This window comes from Cebidichthys violaceus, unplaced genomic scaffold (genome assembly GCF_023349555.1).
Source record: "Cebidichthys violaceus isolate CVI_PGR_0920_01 unplaced genomic scaffold, fCebVio1.0.p SCAF_21, whole genome shotgun sequence".
Classification (NCBI taxonomy): domain Eukaryota; kingdom Metazoa; phylum Chordata; class Actinopteri; order Perciformes; family Stichaeidae; genus Cebidichthys; species Cebidichthys violaceus.
The window spans coordinates 961,645-984,309 of record NW_027176384.1 but is presented as its reverse complement, the minus strand read 5'-3'; the positions used below and the strand labels follow the sequence as shown (position 1 = coordinate 984,309).

General features: G+C 45.5%; 1 protein-coding gene across 7 annotated transcripts in view; it reads right to left on the bottom strand.

The window, feature by feature from the left end:
• Positions 1 to 22,285, bottom strand: part of dock4b (dedicator of cytokinesis 4b) — a 102,222-nt gene extending 79,937 nt beyond the window's left edge. For all 7 annotated transcript variants that reach the window (XM_068716827.1, XM_068716828.1, XM_068716832.1 and 4 more), the window contains exon 1: positions 22,062 to 22,285. In XM_068716827.1, coding sequence (XP_068572928.1) covers positions 22,062 to 22,098 — 37 coding nt within the window. In that variant the 5' untranslated portion in view covers positions 22,099 to 22,285. The remainder of the gene's footprint in view (positions 1 to 22,061) is intronic.
• Between the last annotated feature and the right edge of the window lie 380 nt (positions 22,286 to 22,665).

Genomic DNA, 22,665 nt, shown 5'->3' with positions numbered 1-22,665 from the left:
TATACAGCACTTATATTATTAACATTGCTAATTGGACAACAGAGCAACCGGTGGTGCTCCATTGGCCTCCATTGCTGCCAGGAGTAAGGATCAGGAATATCTCATTTGCGCGTGGGAATATACATGTGAGCGTTAATAAATGTGCACAGACATGCGTGCAAACACACATTTGTACGATTTGAAGAAGAAAAAAAACAGCTGAATGAGCTGATTAGGAGGAAGGGAAGAATAGTGATAGCCAGAATGGGGAAGCAGTGCATGTTTGCATCCTGTTTTTTCCACATTTACAAGGTGAACGTTGCTGAAAAGCACCTAACACACAGAGAACTGAAAGTTTACTACGCCAAAGAAACCTCATCACTTCCTCATGCTGCACATTCTGCGTGCTGCACGTCCACCGTCCAAAGACATCAACACTGTGCGATCTGGCTTTGCCAAACCAAAAATTGCACATTATTCCAGCAATGTGACTAAAACATTCCGACTCAGACCAAAACCAGCTCAGCTATGTTCCGTCTCAGCCAACTCCATGCACGCTGCGTTCCAAAACCAAAGGCTTCAGGCATCTATCTTTCTATGTGGCGAGGTGAAAGGGGCTAAGATGCCTTCACGTCATGTCAAAGTACTGTAAGTGTCCCGATGCCTCATGGAGAATGTGGTTAAAAACACACAAGGACTAACTCAGGGATCATGTAAAGTACGAAAACCACAAAGACGTGTTTATGCACACAATATCACACGAGTGTGACAGAGCAGGAGAGGTATCCGACAGCTTGAGTGTGAGCCGGAGACAGATTAAGTCAGTGCGTGTGTGTGTGTGTGTGTGTGTGTGTGTGTGTGTGTGTGTGTGTGTGTGTGCACTCGTGCGCATCTGCGAAAAGGTGATTTCTTTGGTTTGAGCTTGGAATGCTGGGAAGCGGGGGAATCGACGGGGGTCGGCAGCGGGAGAGGAGAGAGACAGCAGAAAGTAGCGGCGCTGAGGAGGCCTTGAACACAACTCGACTTGGCAGTCGGTGCACACAGAAAGAGACAAAAAAAATGTGTCTGCGCACACACACACACACACACACACACACACACACACGTGTGTGCAGACATAGAAGTCTGATAGGCAGCGCAGACAAAAGCCGGGCCGGCGGAATCACCCAGGAGGAACGGCTTTCATTTCGCTTTTCTCCATCGCCGGCCGCCAGGTTCCTTTCGCTGCCTTTGTGTGTGTGGAGATTGCAACCTCACTGCGAAACCGCTCACAGGCGACAATAACCCTTTGCTCAAATCAGGCTGCTGGAGAAGAAGCTCTCAGAGCGGAGTTGTGTGAGGAATGTTATTACTTTTAAATGGCTGCATGACAACAACAACAAAAAAAGTGCAGCTCAGGGCTCGGTATCATTTCAGCATCGCAGAAGACTGCATGTGAAACTTTATATACCAACAGTGTGTGACTCATGAAAGAACTCACAAATAAATACAAGCCGTGCAGGCGACACACACAGACACTTTTTAAGCTTGCAATTTACACTTTCTAAATAAAGCGCGGAACGCATTTAATCTGGAAAAAAGATTGTTTTTTCTTCCCATAAGCCTTTTAATAAGCGTGATTACACACTAAGGTAACACCAGTCATAACGAGCAGGAAAACAAGAGAACAATAAAAGCAACAGTCTGTCCTACCGGCCCGAGCAGGAGACATCATAAAGGACTCGGATTAAATAGAAATATAGGTCAGTGCACTAAACCTCACCTCATTCACAGGCCATAATCTGTCTGTGTGTATGTGTGCAGCTTCAAAGATAACTAAGTGCTCGCATTAGATAGCCCACTGATGCCGTAGTTGCGATGAGTTGATTACTTTAATCCTCTCGGGGGGTTTATCTCACCTGCTGTATAAATTTGCCATTTTCTGAGGCAGTCACTAGCAGTGTTCAAGTGGTTTGTGCACATTCTTGAGCGACTTTAACAGACTCTAGCCACCAATCATCCTCTCTAATCCCATATCACTTTCCTGTGGTCATCTCATTTATACCTTGAGATAGCTGATCACGGCCATTAAGATGCATGGTAACATAATGGACACTTCCTGTGACTGGGTTGAATGGCATTCTTGCCTAAAAAAAACTAAAACAGCCCGGAATTCATTGGGAAGCAATCTGACGCCAGCTCTCCCTGGAGGACAAGTGCTTTTTATGTCTGTAAATAATAAACACACTCCAAAGTGGACCAAAAAAGTCAAGTGTGAAGGAAAGTTGATCTCCATCAGGTATGTATCTTGTTTAAATAATATGATAAACTGGAATTATCCTTATATTGCACTATAGCCCCTCACCCACCACTGTATTGTATTGTGGTTACTTTTTGTTTTTGTCAACCCACACTCACAAAAACATCTATTCCTTCTCTTTCTAATGCTCTTAACACTCCAGATGCAAATGCTGGGAGCTGCAGCTTTAGAGAGCTAAAGTCACACTGGTGCCTACACATCCTCCCACCCTGCAGAGAGAGCGAGAGAAAGAGATGGAGAGTGGAGGAAGAAAGGCTAAAATATATAGAGGGAGAGAGGAGGGAAAATGAAGGGTGTGGGTGTGTTTTATGATGAAGCAATACAAGAGAAACATTTGGGGAGACAGAGAGAAAGAGGGATGGAGGGAAAACCAGAAGACAGAGATGGATAAGTGGAGAGTAGGCCGCATCTCCCACTGACAGATGGAGAATTTTTTTTTTTTTAAAGAGCTGAAAGACTAACGGGCAAACATCTGCTTTTCTTCCTTCAGGTGTAACGGCTAAATGTGGGAGTGTCGAATGAAACCCACTGCATCAATCTGTTTCGCTCTCACTCACTTCCTTTTCAGCCGCTCTCTTTCGGGGGAAGAGGAGGTGTGGCTAACCTCTATCTGCACTTCAAGCTCTTTTGAATCAAATTACGACAAATTATGCACTTCATGCAAACACACTCGCGCACACCCAAAGCTGACGGGAAATCGACAAGAGGGAACACGTGACCCGAACAGAACGGAGCAGAAACACGTGCGCACCTGCGAGCCAGTGACCTTTGTGAGTGTGTCCGAGCACACACACACACACACACACACACACACACACACACACACACACACACACACACACACACACACGTGCACACTCGATCCACGTGGATTCATGATGCATCTGGCAGGTTGTAAGTTTAGCTGTCGGCAGCACTATTAAAACGGAGCCTGACATGACATCGGCTACAGACCCTCACCCACCACTGGAAAAAAACACACACACATGTGCTCCGGGCTATAGCCACTCAGATGGCAGTCGGGCTCACATTGAGGGTGATGAAACGATGATGAAAAAGTGATGAAACACAATCCAACCAAAACAGCATCTCCAGTTTCAAACACTGAAGGTGTGGCCTTTATAAAAATAAAAAAGGGGGGAAGGAAAGGGGAAAAGATGCCCCCAAGGTGAAGCTAAATCAATTGGATGTTAAAAGCAGAGCAGGTAAAAAAAAAAGGTCCGATGGCTTATTTTAGATTTGTATTTGTGTTATGTAGCCTGCAGCAACAGCCTGTATGGACACACACTAGTGGGATATGTGCTTTCTGAGGAGCAAAGAGGAGAGAGTCTGGGTAAAGACAGACAGAAAGAGAGAGAGAGAGAGAGAGAGAGAGAGAGAGAGAGAGAGAGAGAGAGAGAGAGAGAGAGAGAGAGAGAGAGAGAGAGAGAGAGAGAGAGAGAGAGAGAGAGAGAACAGTGAGCGGTGGGGAGAGATGGGACGGCATTGGGAGGGAGAAACGGAACAGAGGGAGGGAGGCATCAAAAAGAGAGGCAAAGTTAAGTAGCTGTCAGCTCTCGTGTGTCTCGTTACACTTTGTTTGGCCCCCGCGCTGCATGGCGGCTTGAGGGGAAGAGAGGCGCTCTCTTGTCGGCTCTCAATCAAGCGCACACGCCGACGGCTGGGCCAGCGGGGACACACACACACACACACACACACACACACACACACACACACAGCAGTCCAATCAATCACGGGGACGAAAGAGAAGAGGAGGGAGCTGCGTGACACGGAGAAGAATGAACCGAGAAAAATTGGAGTTTGAAAGTTGACTTCTGCGGTGCCCAGCTCCCCTTAATCCCTTAATTACTGTTGCTACACAGCTACACGGGCTCACTGTGGTCGGAGAAGCTCTCCATACAGACAATGCACCAACATGTGAAAAAGATACTGATTATATTATTTTTGTATCTTGAAAAAAAAGCAGTAGCATTCATCAGCTGTAAGAGGTTACTTGTTGCTGGATGAAAGGCTTGGACTTCACAATAGCTCTGGCATCATTAAAGCAGGGGAACAGAATCAGAAAATAGCAAAGCTCCCACTTGTTATATAACAGTTATATATATATATATATATATATATATATATATATATAAGAGAGAGAGAGAGAGACCTGTCGTTCTTTAATTTGTCACCCGTCTCTATGTCTACTTCGACTGTAACACAATTTGAAAGCTGCAGTTCTTTTACCGAGATCATTTGAATCTCAGAACCCCCCCCCCCCCCCCCCCCCCCGCGTTGTTTTAACACAGGGCTGCTTTTGGTCTGAATCCACTTTATGGTCAGTTATCCAAGATGTCCTGAGAGATTATGCAAGACATCATCCTCTAGACGCAGAATTAATGCCGGATTGTCATTTTATGGAATAGATATTGCTCTGTGTATCCATCCCAAGGTGCTCACCGCTTCTCACTCAAGTCAATGATTAAGAAGCACTTAGCACCTTTCCTTAAAATACATCTTTTTTCAGAGTTGGGTGATAAGAGCAGGAGAACTCTCATTTGTATGCTTTCTGGAATGAATCAGTTGGACCTTGTATTACATGAGCTGTCTCAGCGTTTTGAAGGATGGTTCTCATTTGTACACTCAGCGTGTGTTACTACGTTAATGCTATGGAGTCATACCATTCAATTCTGACATACCATGCTGGACAGCTGGTGCTTATCACCTCATTAAAAAACATTTCCCACCCCCCACCTACCCCCACTCTGATGAAAAGCATGTTGTACTGCACACATACAGCATCTCAGCATGCACACATGCATGAGATTGCACTGCGGAGGCCCATGACACACACACACACACACACACAAACAGGGGGGGTTAGCCCGCCATCTCTGAATCTGCACCGAGCCATGAACAACCATATGGAGGCCTTCTTCTTAGTTAAACCCGCTGGATTGTTGCACGAGTAGCCTAGGAACAAGTTAGGCATTTTATTACTCACAGATGCAGGGGTGTTTTTTTTTGTTTTATTGTTGTTAAGGCAACGCGCCGCAACAACATCGCGCGCCCGCACTCTAAAATTGTAGGGTGCGAGCCGTGACACAAAAGCCCACAGACAACGGATGAACTTTCGGCAACTCAACAGCACACACAAACACCTCCTCAGAGCTGAAATGAAAACGATTGTGCGGCATTCCTCACTGCAGAAGGAGATCCGTACATGTTTCCTGGCGCTAAATGGGAGCAGATAAACACATAGACGTACTTTAGGGCTAATTCCATCATGCATGCGTGGTAATAAAAGGGCAGTAATAGTCTTTAGCTCTGTAGGGTATCGGGCTATGGGGCTGAGAAAAGTGAAACTTTACAGCTTCATTTCTGTAAAAAACACAGCCTGGCCTCTTTGCTATTAACACAAACATACCTGTGGCATCGTATGCGCCTGTACAATATGTATTTGTGTGTGTCTGTCGGTTAAAGTGCGTTCATGCCAGCAGTATCCAAACAAGAGGCTGTGTTAACATCGTCCCTATGGGCTTCTGCCTAACCTGATTACCAACCCACAGATCTAGAGCAATACACACACACATAAGCAGAGAAAGGGAAGGATGAGGGGAAAGGTTAGCCTGGGAGTGGGGAAGAGTCGGGTCGATCAACGTGGGTCGATGAACTAATGAAAATGAAAGGACGAGGAAGTTTCATAGAAAAGAGAAGAGAAGGTGAAAAGGTGTCAAATGTGAGAATATGGGGAAGATGTCAAATTAAAAAAGAAAAAAAGAAGAGAATATAAGTTGCATTTAGAAGACGGTTCCTGAAGATAAATGTCAGCAGTGGACCATGCGGTTAATATTGACTTCGGCCTCGTAAGCCATTTTCATCTAATTCCCCCCTCGGATCATAAGTCTTCCATTAGGGACGAGGCTGACCGTACATGTCCCTTTGAAGCACGATATAAGCCAGTCACAGAGAAATGACCCCATGCCGCTACCGCTAAATGCTAAGCCTCCCAGAAGACGCAGTAACCGGAGTGCAAAGGAAAAAGAGACAATGACAAAAGAAAGAGTGGAGGAGGGAAAATTACAATGTCGGTGATAGGCCTGAAGCTAATTATAGAGTTGAAGACAATTGAAGCAATTATATTACTTGTTTTCATGTCTGCGCAAAGTTGCCAATCTTAAGAGTCTTATTCAGCCTAGTTTGTTGCAAAACAAGATAGAACACAAAGCAAAAGAATAAAAGAAGCATCATACACAGACGAGAAAGAGAGAGAGAGAGAGTCCCACTGGACTTGTATCCCAAATATTAGCCATTATTGTACATGTTCACTTCCCGTCCTGGCCTAGTAGCCTTCATCCCGCGCTCCTCCCGAGGAGATAAAACAAAGAGTTGAGTGACAAGCAGAGACAGAGAGACTGTATGAGGGAAGAGAGAGCACTCAGACATCAGAGAGTCATTCGAGTCACTCGGGAGTGAATGAAAAGCACGGAGAGTGAATGAAAAGACCACAGTGTGGGTCGCCTGCGCTGAGCGCATTGGGGCCTGAGACACGGGAAGAAGCACCGACTGTCACACGAACAGGACGTGTTTATGAACATGCGTGATTGCTAAAAAGCACACACACACACACACACACACACACACACACACACACACACACACACTGACAGACGGTGGTAGCCTCCGAGCACAGCCAGGGCAAATTGAAGACACTTCACAGGAAGTTGCAGTGAGGAGCAACTCTGAACACTCGCACATACATAGCGGCTCCACTCAAGGACACACAGATGGCAGGTGCTACACAAACACAAGCCACCGGAGCGTAGCGTATCATCAGCTAAGCTAGCTCAGTCACCGCTTCACAATAGGAGCCTATCTGCAGTTTTAAATACGCCGGCTTCCCTTGACGTGGGAAAAGAGCAGCTAAGCTAACAACCTAAAGGGAATCCTGTGTAGCATAGCAATTAAATGGGACACTAGACTGGAGGATATATGATGGATGGATGGATGGATGATTTGTTTAATGATTTAGAGACAGGCCTGACAGTGGTTATAACCATTAACTGTGTGTGTGTGTGTGTGTGCGCAGAGCTGCAAGATGTTCGCTGGACACACTGAACACTCAACAATGTATGTTTGTGGGCGTTTGTGTACATTCTGCCATTTAATAATTCCCTATGAATCCAGCTTTAAAAATCTCATCACAGTGGGAATTTTCTATTGAAGCCAGACAAAATCCCATGTTATCAGCACAGATAAATATTACAATAGATATAAGACAAAGCAAAGTACTGCCACCCAAACCCAATAAATGTGTTAAGTGAACACTGCGCATCATGTTTTCCAATTAATACATCACTGAAGAGAAGTGAGACAGAGCGTAAAGAAGAGGAAGAGCAAATGAGGAAGGAATTAAATTAAAAAACACAAACCACAGCGCACAACACAGCCGACTCCGGCTTATATAAAGAGAGATGTCTGAGCATCGTTGTAGTTCTTGTATCTCCCATCTTTGATAGAGAGGGAACTAGAAGGGATAACAGGGAAGTCATCATAATCATAAGTATATATAAGTCCCTAAATTGTAATAACTCTTGTGTTTGTAACTCTGAATGAAGCATTGTGTTGCCATAAGTTAAGGACTATTGCTTTGCAAGTCCATAGTTTACAGTCTGCAAATCTGGAACCAATACACTTTCCTAAAGGCCTCTAAACAAAGAGCCATTCAACAGGCATGTCCAAGTACAGGGTGTACCGCTGGGTATCAGGCAACACTGAGCAACAGCAACAGTTTGTGAGCTCTGCCACAAGTCCCTCAAGCTCAGCAGAGTCGACAGAGGAGGCCGTTTAACAGGGGGGGGATTACAGTAGAGCATCACTGACAATGACAAGATAGTGACAGCGATGAGGGCCGGCTGAACCAAGATATATACGACAAGTACGAAACCATGTCATCGAGCCCAAGCCTCAGAATAAAAATAAAATGTTTTCATGTGGTATGCATTCCCCTTTCCATGAGCCACAAGATTTGGAGAATGAATGTGTGTGTGTGTGTGTGTGTGTGTGTGTGTGTGTGTGTGTGTGTGTGTGTGTGTGTGTGTGTATGTATGTATGTATGTGTGTATCCGTGTCTATATTGGCACTGATTCTCATTCTTTCCCTTTAAAGAGAGCCTCACACACTGAAAAATGAGGGTTTGGATTCCGCGGCTGGTTGGCATACCAGTTCCTCTGACACCGGCTGTAACGTTGACAGATCAATAATGGATGGAGCACACATGTCACCATCATGCCGAAATATGGGCAAGTGTAGGGGCAGATTAGAAAACACTGATGGACTGGAACCTACACAAAAAAAAAGTCAAATAATTACTCTCTTGTGTACAAATTTAGTTTATCAAAACAATATCAGGGAAATCATTAGTATTACAATTGTAATGGCTTCCTGTAGGAAATGGATTTCCTTCCTTCTACGTGCTTCGGTCACCTCGCATGGCGCTTGTTGTCAGGAAACGTAGGCCTAAAGGCGCTAATGTAAACACCGGCAGATGGCTGGTTGCCACTGATTCCAACACAGCCATCTTTCAGAATGAGGCGCTCTGTTGGGCTGCGCACTGTGTGCCTGAATGTATGGCCTGTGTGCACGTGGCCGAACATTCCTGCGGGGCTAAAGGGGTTCAGCTGTCGCCAGGGCTATTTTTCCTGTGCACCGCATGCCATTGGTGGATCAGGGAGGATTATTCCTGGGCTTGGATAACTTTGGGATCGCAGAGATGGAGGAAAAAAAGAAAAAGAAAAAGAAGAAGAAGAAGAGAAAAAGAGAAGACAACGCTTTCTTTCAGGAATCGAACTCAAGCAAAAGGGACTGCGGAGTGTGTGCGTGAGTGTGTGTGTGTGTGTGTGTGTGTGTCAAAGCAAACCACGTAGGAAATCACACAGCCAAGAGCTACACTGAGCAAAAGACACAGAGCGTGAGCGAGTGAGCGAGAGAGAGAGAGAGAGAGAGAGAGAGAGAGAGAGATTAGCCACTCGAGCCATCTCGAACCGTAAAAATAATTAACCAATACTCAACTGTCACGCAAGAAAATCCCTAGTGCCTGCTTTGAATTTCGCTTTAGCTCGAGGAGCCGCTTCACACTTTGCCTTAATCTTGGCCATTACTGCGACGGCATCAGTGCGAACAAAGAGACTGCCCTCCAGTTTGTTGTATAATGCCTCTCGTCCTGTCAGTGTAACATTCGCAACTCCTCTACACATCCTCCAGATCAAATTTGAGGTGGGGGGGGGACAGCTGTGGCTAGGCTAAACTAGGCTATGCTGCAGCAAAAGACAGAGGCAGACGGACAGCCAGTGACAGACAGCGGGTGTCAAACTGATGGCCATGCTCAGATAATTTGCTCATGCTCACACAGACAAAATCAATAGAGTGGGGTAAGAAGTTGAAGGGGGGCGAGTAGAAAAAAAACAAAAATAAAAACGCCCCAGTTTCCTGATGTAGGTCAACGCCAGTTGTGTGCACCCTAATGCAGTCTGTAATTAAATAAAACTAGTTAAAAAGTCTGCAGGAGCTGTGGACTTGAAGTGGGAGGGAAGACACGAGAGTGATTAATTTCATCTTTGTTTTTCTCCTCCCACAGTTGCGAGTGAGCACCATTCCACTAAGTAGAAAGGTAGCCTCATTTGTGTGCCCATTCAGCGCCTGGTGCTCCCTGGGTGTGTGTGTGTGTGTGTGTGTGTGTGTGTGGGGGGGGGGGGTAATAAAGATCCTAATGAGCTATGGAGGAAGAGTTCCTGAAACTCCAGCGGGCAGATAGAGGTGCACTGGGACGATGTTCGGCCAGCCTCGGCAGCTCTATACTCTGAGGAGGAGGAACCCCATGTGGACCGTCGATTGACAGCCCGTCAACCATCACAGTGTCTGATTCTCTCCGCATCGCTATATCTCTTCCTCCATCTCATCCACATGCACCTCCCTTTCATTTTTTCCCCATCCTTCATATCACGATGAGCCAATGTCAGCTCTAAAGGCTCACATAGTCAGAGCTTGGGATCTCTGTATGTAACTAAATGGTAAATGCACTTGTACTTGTATTGTGCCTTTATAGTCTTCCTACCAATCAAAGCGCGATAATGTCGTTTTCTTGAAAACCTTTAGTGAAATTCTAATATCGTGACAGCCTTAATTCCTTTTCTAGATAGCAATTTAATCTTTTAAGTAAATCTTTTCTGCCAAAATCACCAAACATTCTCCAGTTCCAGTATCCAATTATGAAGATATACTGACTTTCTCTTTGTTATATCATCATAATCTGAATATTTAGTCTTTTGAACTATTGGTTGGACAAAACAACATATCAACTTGGAAACGTTTTGCTATTTTTTTGACATTTCCTAAACCAAACAGTTAATTATGTGAAAAAAATAATCAGGAAAATAATAAATAATAATTAGTTGCAGCCCTAAATCGCATAAGATCACCTATGAAATGTTATAACTGATGCTAAATGCAGACAAAGCTCTTCCCGTATGTAAAAGAACAGGATGACAGGACGGTGTATTTGTTCTTGCATTCAGAAATGTGATATTGATGTTGGCATCTGTATTTATGTGGAGTACTATCCTGGCCTTAAACATATCTATGTGTGTGTACATGCGTGTCCAATCTCACAGCTGTGTGCAAAGCAAGCACAGTTATAGCCCGACGCAGTCACCCAGTCTGTATTCCCAGGTGGTGGTGATGGTGAGGTTACTAGTGCATTAGGACGGCCTGTGCAAAGAGGATTGTGGCTGTAGTCCAGATGAGGGTCCCGGGGGGAGCTTTTTACGGGTGACGCATCACCACTGATGATGCCTGGAAACATTCCTCTACAAATCAATGGCCTGGTTCCAAACGTCCATTCAATCACCACCATCACCACGCTAACCTTTGAACTCAACACAAGCCGGAGTAAATCAGGCGGGAATCGGGGAATTCCTTGTACGTGTTGATATTGTTTTTTCAACTAGCAATCGTAGATATGTGCAGCCCAGGTTACTGTTTGCGGATTCAGAAAGGAAGCCGTTGCACCTTTGATCAGAATCACAAGGCAAGACATTCTTCTTTTTTTCCGCTTCGGGGAAACAACAGCCGCATCAGCGCGGCCACGCTAAAAACATATGTCCTAAACGTGTGCAGTGCAGCATGCTCCGCTTGTGCATCAGTATTTTTAGCATCCCCACACTCATTATGTCAGCACGATACAGCAGAAGGCCCGAGCTGGTCTGAGTGAGCCGAGAGAGAGAGAGAGAGAGACAGGAAGAAAGACAATGCACGGTTCTGCCTCAACTCGGGCATCTGCTACGGCGTGCATGTATCCTGGCTGCGAAGAATGTGTTTCGCCCTTCACTCCTCCAATTAAGTTTATTTTTGAGGGTGACGGCAAAACAAATACGCCTCGTTTCGCTGCTGTAGCTGCATATACCAGCGAGCTCTGGAGGTGCCGCCGTGAACAAAGCCAAAGAGGATGGGACGCGTGACAGGAGGCATAAATCACTGATGCTAAGCTATCCGTCTCGCTGCCCTTTCAAGTGCAACTACTGAAACAACATGAAAGCGTCTTTCTTCAAAAAAAAGCTCAAAAAGTGCTCCAAGACTGAAATATGATACCGGGCTTTGTAATGACCATCAAGGTCAAAATGGGAAGCGCTGACAGGTCATTAGGCTGCAGATAAATAGGTAGGGGGATACATGATCCAAAAGGAGATCTGCATTATTGATCCATTAACAGCAGAGATTACTCTCTGGGCACAGAGTACTTCTAGAAGGGCTCTGATGCTATTTCTGAAATTCAGATGCCCTTGGGGACAAAACAGTAACCACCACAAACACAATCTATCACCTGACCAACGAAACCATCTGCTGTCCAAAAAGAAGGAATCTTTTGCTCCGATTACCAGTTAAAGTGGGCATTTTCTCACCGACATCAAAGCGCCTGCACTATTTCCACGCCAGCGTCTGTATATACAAATTGCTTGTTAGCGAGAATAGCCAGGGGGGCCTCACGAGGTATGGAAACCATCCGCCAGGAGGGAAGCTGCCCTGGGATCAGGTTTTGTGCTTATGTTGTGTCCATAGCCAGCATACATACAAACAATAACTCTGCTCTGCTGTCATCTCCTCTGCACAACTGAACCAACAGCCTGAGGTGTCCATCCACCGCCCAGACCAAGTGATTTCACTCCCCGCACAAAAGGCTCCCACAGTGGGGGTTTCCTTCTTATTTCCCCTCTCGCCCCCGCACAAAGGGGATCCATTTCAACCGCTTTTAGCAGCGCCACTTTGCGCTTTTGGTTCTTCAGATTCCCTCCCCTGAGGGTGCGACTAGTGGAAGGGGGGATTCAAGGCACCAGGTGGATGCTTGGAGAAGAGGATGGGCTTGTGGCAAACAGAGCCACTTCAAGCCAATCCCACAGTGGTTGGATGTCTGGCAGGAGGAAAAGAAACCGATACCAGCGCCTGGAGTGACCCTGGTGCCTGGGTTAGTATCCGTCGCAACATCAGTACATATCTTTTAATAATATAGGATTAGGGTTCATATTGTGTGCAGTAAAGCTCCAGGCAGAAGCCGGTTAGCTCCCTCTCTTTGCACTTCTCTGGTGGTAAATGGTAGGAGAAGTCAAACCCAGCCTACTGAATCAACATAAGCAATTCTCAGTGTGCAACTTCCAGAAAAGGGGCAAAAAACAAAGCCAATCAAGCCCACAATGCACTGCCATGCCAACCTTTGGTGTTGCTAGAAGAAGGCTGGAAAAGGCCCCATTCAATCAACGATGACAAGCGGGAAGATACGTGGTCGTCTCCCCTCAGACAAACAAAACTTCAAACAATCCAGTAGCTCAGATGTTTGGGGGGGGACTTATTAATTCAAGACGAGTATTTAGCTAAGAGATCTGTTTCTGTCTCTGCGTGGTTTCAAGGCTTTCCTCTTAACTGGATAAACATTCCAAACGGGAACAGTCCCCGAAAACGGGTCGGGTTGAAAAGAGGAGACGTAAGAAGTGAACTGGGTCGCAGTCGGAGGTTTAGTCAACCTGATGTATTAAACAGACTCTCCGAGGCAATAACACTCCACAACTCCCACACAATTAATTTAGGGATTCATAAGAATCATTGGGCTGAGGAGAACAGTCAGTTAGAAGTAATCATGTTTTTGGGGCTTTGTCACCGAGACCGGAGTTAATCTCATTTCAAAGTTGGAAGTCCTCTTTTCTTTTTGCCCCATAAATCTAAAAGAAGAAAAAAATAAATAAATGCAGAACACTACACATCCTGTGCCTTCTTCTTCTAGAATAAAGCTATTTCAATCAGCTGAGCACTCTTGCTCGCCAAAAAAAATCAATTGCAATCGGCCTCAACACTTCAGTCTCAAATTGGCTGAAAAAAAGAAAGAAAAAAGAAGCTGTGTCGAAAGCGAGCGGTATAGTGGGCTGCAGTGAAAAGCCCTTTTGAAAGTCAACCTGACATCAAACTGGCTTTTTCTGTGCACAGGCCAGAGAGAGAGAGGAAGTGAGGGGAGCCGACAGAGGCGAGGAGGAGGAGGAGGAGGAGGAGGACAGGCGGCGAGCCAACACCTCGCATGCAGCAGGCCGACAGAGGAGAGGCAGGCCATCATCTCGACGGCACAGCGAGAGCAGGAAGCAGATCGCTCGCACACACACACGCACACACACACACACACACGCACACACACATGCACCTCGAGTTGGACAAAGATCAAATGTAAAAGCTGTATAAACACTGATGCAACTGCAGAAGAGGTGTACGTACACACACACACACACACACACACACACACACACACACACACACACACACACACACACACACACACACACACACACGTGCAGGTGTAATAAGACAGCCAACAGTAGCCAAGGTCGGAGAGGCCGCCGGCCAGAAATCAGCCGGGCGGCAGCTGATCCTCCCAATGTGATCTTTACAGAGACAGAGAGAGTGATGGAGATGAGGAAAACAGTTCAATCTCGCCTGAGAGACAGAGAGGGATCTAAACCGATCAATGTCACGGCCACAGCTCGCGGGCCCACGGCCGATATACACTGCTAATGTGGCATACCTGTGGTGAACGTGGTCAATTCTGAACAGGTCGTCACTAAAGAAAATCAACTCCGATTCGAATATGTGCACACAGAGGAAGACAAAACGGACAGATAGACGAGAGAAGACGACAAAGATCACACCTTCGCTTTTTATAGAGGCAAAAGTCATAAACAGCGGAGCATAAATTAAAAAGATGAAGTGTTATTCTGCTGTCGTTTCTGCATTGTAGCTGGGAAACAGCTGCCTCTGCCATTAAGAAAACACTGATGAAACGGGTACCAAGGCCAGAAATAGAACAGACACAATGGGACAGAACGAGCCATATGTCTGCCTGCTATGCACACGTCAAATTAATGGACTTATGACAGACACATCCTGTCCGTCATAGTTACCGTTGCTATGCCTGTCAAGCTTTCCGTTGGTGCACATGTGCAGTCTGCAGCGGAAACAGTGGCCGACTTACCACTCGACATTTACAGCTACTTTTTTTTCAAACAATGGGAAACGAATTTCACGCAGAGGAAGACCAGAGCGAGCTCCTCGTTTTTAGCCGGCGAGCATTGATTTTTCTCAGAGAGGTGAGATTAATAAACTTAACACAATAAAGGCTTTATTGTTCGTATTTTCACTTTTAGAGGAGAGAGAGGCCTTTGAAGATGTGGAGGGAAATAACGGAAAAAGTAAAGCTATATCTGGTAACAAGTTTAAAGTGCTAGATGATCAATTTGGGTAATTTGTGATATTTTCAAAATAGTGAGAATCCTTGGCCTAAAATGTTTGTATCTTATCCACTGCCAAGTCTCTTAATCTAAAACAAGGATTTTACATTTTGCACTAGCTACAACTTCAAAACGACAGTTCTCAGATCTCACTTTAGGACGATGTGCTTCCTTCAAAAGGGAAACACTGTTGAGTGGGATTTGATGGGAAACGCGAGTATGCAGCACAACAAAAAGACGTACGACATCTGCTGCAGAAAAAGCTCCACTCCAAAGCCTGTGGGGCGTCTCAGTGCTTCATCATCTTCAGACTTCCAGTCCTCTGAGGCTGCTGCAGACACACACAGACATACGACATACAAAACGTGCACACAGGCATATAAACCTGAATACGCAACAATATACATACACACACACACACACACACACACACACACACACACACACACACACACACACACACACACACACACACACACACACACACACAGTATCTGGGGATATCTAGGACAGGTGATTGTGGATCCAGAGGAGGAAGAGGGGGGGAAAGGAGAGAGAAAGAGACATGTGGAAGAGAGATAAAGGTGGAACAGACTGCAGCACAGATAGAGGGAAGTTGGCTGCTGAAAAAAAGGAGAATAGAACAAAACCCAGACAGGAAAAGGAATGAGTGAGCGATAGATGAGGGGAAAAAAGAGGCAGAAAATGAGATAAGGGTCATCACGGTGTGACCTGCTGTCTCTGGAAACAGTTCACTCTGCAGGAGCAGGAGCGTGGAGGGAAAAGGATACAAAGAGGAGAAGCTAAAGGAGCCAATTCAATAACACAAAAAATACAAAAGCAGCTTCATTTAATTTAGGAATTGAAGAACAGATGAGGTGTGGACGGTGCTGTGAGCGATCGGCCAGTCAAGGTCCAGCAATGGCGTCAACAAGCTTTCTGTCTGGAGACCTTTCACCCTCTTCCACTGTCTCGGCCTTTCTCGCTGACACACATCCTGACCGTCGCCCTGCTCATCAACTCCCAACAACGTCCTCAGTGACCCGAGCTTTTCAGAGGAACTGAACCAGAGTCTTTTCGGGGGACCGTTTTGTTGTTAAAAGTATCTCGTCAGTGAAAGGAATTTAGGGTTTTTGATTTGAAGAATAAAAGCATTTTTCACACATACATGTATTAATGGCAGCACCTACATATGTGATCAGCTACTATAAGCTGCTAATACAGATGATTAGGATAAAGCTGAGCTGAGTACTGTTATGTCACCAGAGTCCAACCACCATTTTTTTGTTGTTGGCAAACAACAAACCAGTTTGTTGTTTGCCAATCATCAGAAAACTAAAAGAAAACAAGAAAAAAGAGAACACGCGATCAGTTCACTGTGTGGACGTATATACAGTTTGCATTGGGGAGGATATGTCCTTAGTGTCCTCATAGAACCACACAGGGCTGGGATGAAGAGAAATGATGCTCTGAGGAAACTGCCCCAATACAGATGTGGCCTGATGAGGGTCAATCATCCCAAATAGAAATAGATGACAGAGCAAAACAAAGAACAGGACCAAAGTGATCTGTACGAGTCTCCTCTTGCACATCCCCCACTGTGACTGTGTGAATGACGGTGTCAGATCTTCAAGTATTAACAGGGTGATTAAATACAGACACAACGACGACCATTAGTCCTGCACAGCCTTAAATTATGCATATGTCCTTTAAGCAAGCCGTGACATTTTATCAGCCATCAATGCTACATTAGTGGGATAAGATTTATGCTGAACAGACAATAACTACTTTTTTTATCAGCATGTTAATAATGAATTAAGCACACTGGATTTAGTAACTTGAGGGTGAGCAGAGGTGGCTATTACTGAAGAGAGGTTTATGGGAAAATGGAGGCCTTGAGGTCATTATCTTGCACAGGGTCAGCCTCACAAACGCTCACACAAATCAATTTACACTTCCTATACGGTCAATACGCGCACGCCTAGATTACAGCCGCAATACACAGACCAGTGCAGGCTTTATTTTAACTGATGTAAATGAGCAACAAATAAAAACAAGTGTCTCTCGATGCATAAACAGCTCTTCTCACCCGCCAATCACAGTGATTGTCACCGGCAGACGCCCTTCGTTTATGAAAATGGCATGTCAGTCATCCCCCCCCGGCCCACGCAGAAGATAAAAACACACACACACACACACACACACACACACACACACACACACACACACACACACACACACACAGAGGAGCGCTGCTGATCAGTTAAGCTGCTGAATTCCTAATAGGACATATCCCATTAACCTCTTTCACACAGGGATCGAGGATTGAACCTCAACTGCACCACTCCACCACAGGCCTGTTTCATAACAGCGAAGCTATAGCCTAAAAAAATAAGCCACACATTTCATTCAGTATCTTAAAAGGAAAGAAAATCTAATTAACAAAAACAATCTATTTGCCATCATTTCATTTCGTGATCTAAAACCAGTGCAAAAGTGAGCCTCTAAGAAACATATTAGACAAGCATTTGAAAGCAATACTTCATGTTATAATAGCCACATGCATTCTGGGATACACAAGAGTGTGTGAAAAGAAAACAGGTAAAATATGATCATTTCCACAAAATATAACTGAGATGACGCTACTGTGTGTATGGTTGCTGGTGATGGGTCTAAACAAACAGACTATGTTTGGGTGTTTTCTTTCATAATTGAGGGCTCCATGATAAATAGAGCGTGACTTAATTGGACAACACAGAACGAACCAGCAGTGGCATTTCTCCAACTCCGTGCTCACGTCTCAGGCCGTGTTTGTGCCACAGTGGCTTATTATTGGGAGGGTGAATCAGCAATGAGCAGAGCGCTCGCTGAGCCCGTCATATGTCACATGTCCGTGTCGATTTATTTAACCCATACATCATGCACACATCGGGGAACAGCTTGTGTATAATAGTGGGCTAGTTGGTTAACTCTCTTGCTCTCTATTTATTTTTTCGGCATCTGTTCAAGTCACAGGGGAGCCTCCCACAGTCTCCCTCCATGTTGAATGTGTGAGGAGAAGGGGTGCAATCTCTGCACATGGAGACGAGGCAGCGGGCGAGGAAGCAATTACAAGCTGGTAGGCTTCACTTCGCCCCCCCCCACCCACACACCCTCTCATATACATCGCCTTGGGGCTTGCTGCATTAGGGAATCATGGGTATAATGGTGGAATGGGCCTCGGGGGCTCCCCCCTCCAAAACAACCTGCTAATCCCCTGTGGAGTGGGAAGGGGGCTGAATTCGGAGGGTAACAGGGCAGGGCGGACGCCCCCCTCCGACAATGAGTCCCACCCCTGACACGCGCCAGCACCCTCAACCACACATCACCCCCCCCCCCCCCCCCCCATCAAACGCAGAGACATCTCCCCTAAGGGAAGGAACCAGCGATGTCGGCCCTGGGAGAGCAGGAAACCCTTAGGCCCGACACTGGCCCTCCATCGCAGCGGGGCCTCGAGCGGGGAGCATTCAATCAGGTCGCTGTGCACGTTCTGTGTTTATCTGATGTAGTTGCTTCTCCCACAACACTCAAAAGAACAAACCAGGAGCACTGAATCGAGCCTCTCCGGCCAAATCGGTGGAGAGCCCAACCCCGCCGATCCAAACCGACTCGTTAAAGACGGCTTAATTATGTGTCTAAATTATGATGAGCAATGACATGCTTGATTGGTTGTATCAGAGGGTCTTAATGAGGAGAAACTCTGTCTGTCGACAGCTTTAAGTCTACTTCCACTCCAAACTCGACACAATGCAGCCTCCGGTGTGTTCTGTAGCCAGCGATTGAGTCAAAGTGTGTTCGTCCTCAGTGACATTTGTGGCAGATTATCCGTTGTGCATTTTGGAAAGACTTTCTTGGGTACATCTGTGATCCAGTAATCTCACCATTATACCTCATGCCTCCTTTAATCCTCTGTTGCCTAATCTTATCAGTTTTACTGGAAACCGAACCCTTCTTTTGTGTTCAAAAACATGACTTTGATGTCAAAGATTTTCTCCCTCTTTGCTCAATCTAACGTCTCCATTTAGGAATCAGATATTAACATCATCTCATCAATCTTCCAACCTTCTTGCTTCAGGTTAAAAAGCAGTAATCACTCCACTGGCGGGCTATAATAGCCGCCTTAACACCAACTCGCCAAGAGCTCATTCATATTTCATCAATGGCAGCGGGCCCCCGTCCTCCCAGGGCCCCCGCTTCACTCGTAAGGCAAAATCGAACATCAAAAGTTGCAACCTTCCAAATTACACAGCGAGATGTTCTGATCTCGTCTTGATTTGGCTCGAGATCAAATGTTCCCGCAAGGATCCAGAGGATTTCCAAGCCCCTTTCAGTCGGCCGGCCTAACTGTCAAAAGGGGATAAAATGTTTGCTGGGAGCACCTGGAGGAGATCACATCTAATAATGGCGAAGGTGGGGACTTACTTGTACCAATATTTAGATATCACAGTGATGGATATTCATAAAAGGCCCTACAGGACTGGACATAAAGAGAAATAACAGGCGTAAGCTCAATGATGTTAATTCTCCTGAGGTGTGTGTGGAGACCTGTAGAGAGGCAACAGTTGTTCCTGCTGGCTTGAATAATTTAGGATGAGACTCAGTCTGGGGGTCAAAGGTCAGTGCTGGTGAGAGGTTATTTTGCCACAATGATAAAGATTCATTCATCCTTGTCCCCTGTAAGAAAAGGTGAACATGGAGACCAGCTAATGGAATATCTAACCCTGGCCTGTGTAATAACCAGGCTAACTGAGCTGCAATCAGCAAATACTTCACAAATTTCATTGGGACTATCTGATGAATATTAAATACAGGACTAGCTTTGTGTTATGTCAGTATGTTTCCTAAGAAGTGCTCGTCAGAAGGTCAGACAGCTTTGGGAACCCCCCCCTCACATCTTTCCTACAGGAACTGGAAGAGGGAACTTTGTTCAACAATTTCTGTGACTTTTCGAAGCCTCTCTTAAGTCTCCATTTACCCACTTAATCCGGATGAATGACTTCCTCTCCAGACAGAGAATGTACAGCACAAACAAAACCACACATCACAAGCGCATCAAGCTTTCTGAGCATCAGCCTGAAACAACACCGACACTTTCAAATTGTTCTTATCATAACTAAAACTAACATGCACAATCAAACAGCTCCTCGTCGTGTATTTCTGTGTGTGTGTGTGTGTATCGTATCACGTAATCTGAATTGCATAACAGGCAACATCCTAGTTCCTTCCTTAAAAAAAAAAAAGGGAAAAGACCACAAAGAAGTGCCATGTTGCCAAAACATGTCTTCAAAAAACTAATCACAGCCAATTAAGTCTTATTGATGTCACAGCGGGAACAATACGGGATTTGGGGAGAAACTTAATCCAATTAACAGAACCCTCCCTCCCAGTTTGGGGACAATGGTGAGTATTTAGCCTTCAAAATAAATGTCTTCCTTTCATCCAGTCAATTGAACTTTGACAGATGGGTTTAGGAAGTGAAATGGAATAAATTCATTCTGTCCTATATCAAGCTATGGGAGCCGTGGGCTCTGGGGGACTTTGCACTGCACAGGATTAAGTGTAATACAACTGCACAGAGACGATACTAAAAGTATCAGGGCTTTAGCACTTACACAGACAGAGAAGGGAAACAAGTCGACACCAGGGGGGAAATTTAGCAGTCAAGTGACCGGACCATGGAGTGTGACAGAGAGAGGCCGAAGGCTAGTTTCTGGTTCGCTGATTTCAGGTCGTGGTGGCAAGGTAGCATTTTTTTGGGGTGGGACAGTAAACAAAATTTAAGAAAGGCCTGGGAGCCAGCTTTATTATGCAACCAGACCAGAAACAGAGCACAATGAGGCAAAAGAAAAACATGTATAATCTCTTATCACATCACAGCTGTATAGTAGTTTTTAAAGATCACTTTTTCCTGGCATCCCTTTGCAAAGATTACTAAATGATTATTGGCTGCTTTTCACGGAGGCTGTGGGATCATGTATAGGGACCAGAGCATCGCATCACACACACACACACACACACACACACACACACACACACACACACACACACACACACACACCAATATCTCTGGGGAATATAATTATGAGACATATAAGCCGCCTCTCAGCTCCAGCATCTCAATGAGCCCCTGTTTTTTGCGGGTAAAGACATGCAAAGAAGAAATTCCAAACACACCAACAAGATAAAGTCTGTGTGGGATTTCCCCCCCCCTTACGTTTGGTCGGTTGCGTTGTTGTCGCTTGTTTGTCTCACTTCAGTGTTTGATCCAGAGCCTCTGACTGCCTGGAACAATGCACCGAGAGAGAGAGACACACACACACACACACACACACACACACACACACACACACACACACACACACAACCAGGACCTCTCAAGGTCCACTGCGATCTCGATCCCACATCAAAATAAAGCTCTCTTCTTTGTTTGTTTTCTCAGATTTGTATTTATTTCGAAGAACTGGCAGAGGTTTTCGCAAATACAGACAAACACAGCAAAGCAGCTGATTGTGTGTGTGCCCCCCCCCCCCTCATTCAAAACAGACATAACATAACGAGAGCGATCACAAAGCCCTTTGAGTCAAAATAGCCCACTAGTTATGATCCTGACAATGCAAGGGGAACGAGGGGGAAATCACGAGTAGGAAAAACAAATAAATAAAATGTGGCTGTTCATATAGCAAAAACCCGTGGGGGGTCAGAGCGACAACCCTATGCTCTGCAATGTGGCAGTCAGATGCGATCCAAGCTCTCATCATGGAGCTGATGCTGCCTTCCGATAACAGAAAAAAAAGAATTCATAAAACAATTCGCCATGCTGGTAATCATCATCCGTAGAGCCAGTTCACCTCGAGAAAACCCGTCCACACATTCACACATGCCCTACAACTGAAGGATAGCAGTTTAAAAAAATAAATAAAAAATAAACATAGAGCACGAAAACTCACCGACGCCGTATTTTTCATGTTCCGTAGGTATCCACATGTTTACGGTCTCGGCACATTTAAGTGAGCGGTCGGAATCGCGGGGAAATGCAGGTTTTTGGTGCTGTGTAACGCATTCTACTGGCGTGCTCTCCTCCGGTCTGTAGTAGGAGGCATTGTTTAGGTTACAGAGGGAGAGAGCGCTGCTGCCGCTGCTGCTGCTGCCGCTGCTCGTAGTGGTACGGAGACTTGCTGCCTTCTAGTGCTGTCGGAAATGTGAGGATTACGAGGTCAGCGGCACGCGAAGGGCCCGGCGAAATGAGATTGTCTCGTCATTCAACTGCTTCGTGACATAAGGGGGCAGAGAGCATGAGTTACGTGCCAGTAGCTAATGTTTCAATTGACGTGTGTCAATACTTTTGTTCTTCATTTCACCATCAACTTTTAGTTCCGAGTTGTTTCGTTACACAAGCAATTTGATGTTGCGATGTTAAATTAAGAAAATATTGGATTTATAGGCAGACATGTTGGCATCATTAGCTTCTCTATAGCCTGTAAGTTTTCATTGGTGCTAGTGGTTTACCATTCCCCCACATGTAAGCTATAGGTTAAGCATTAACATTAGTGT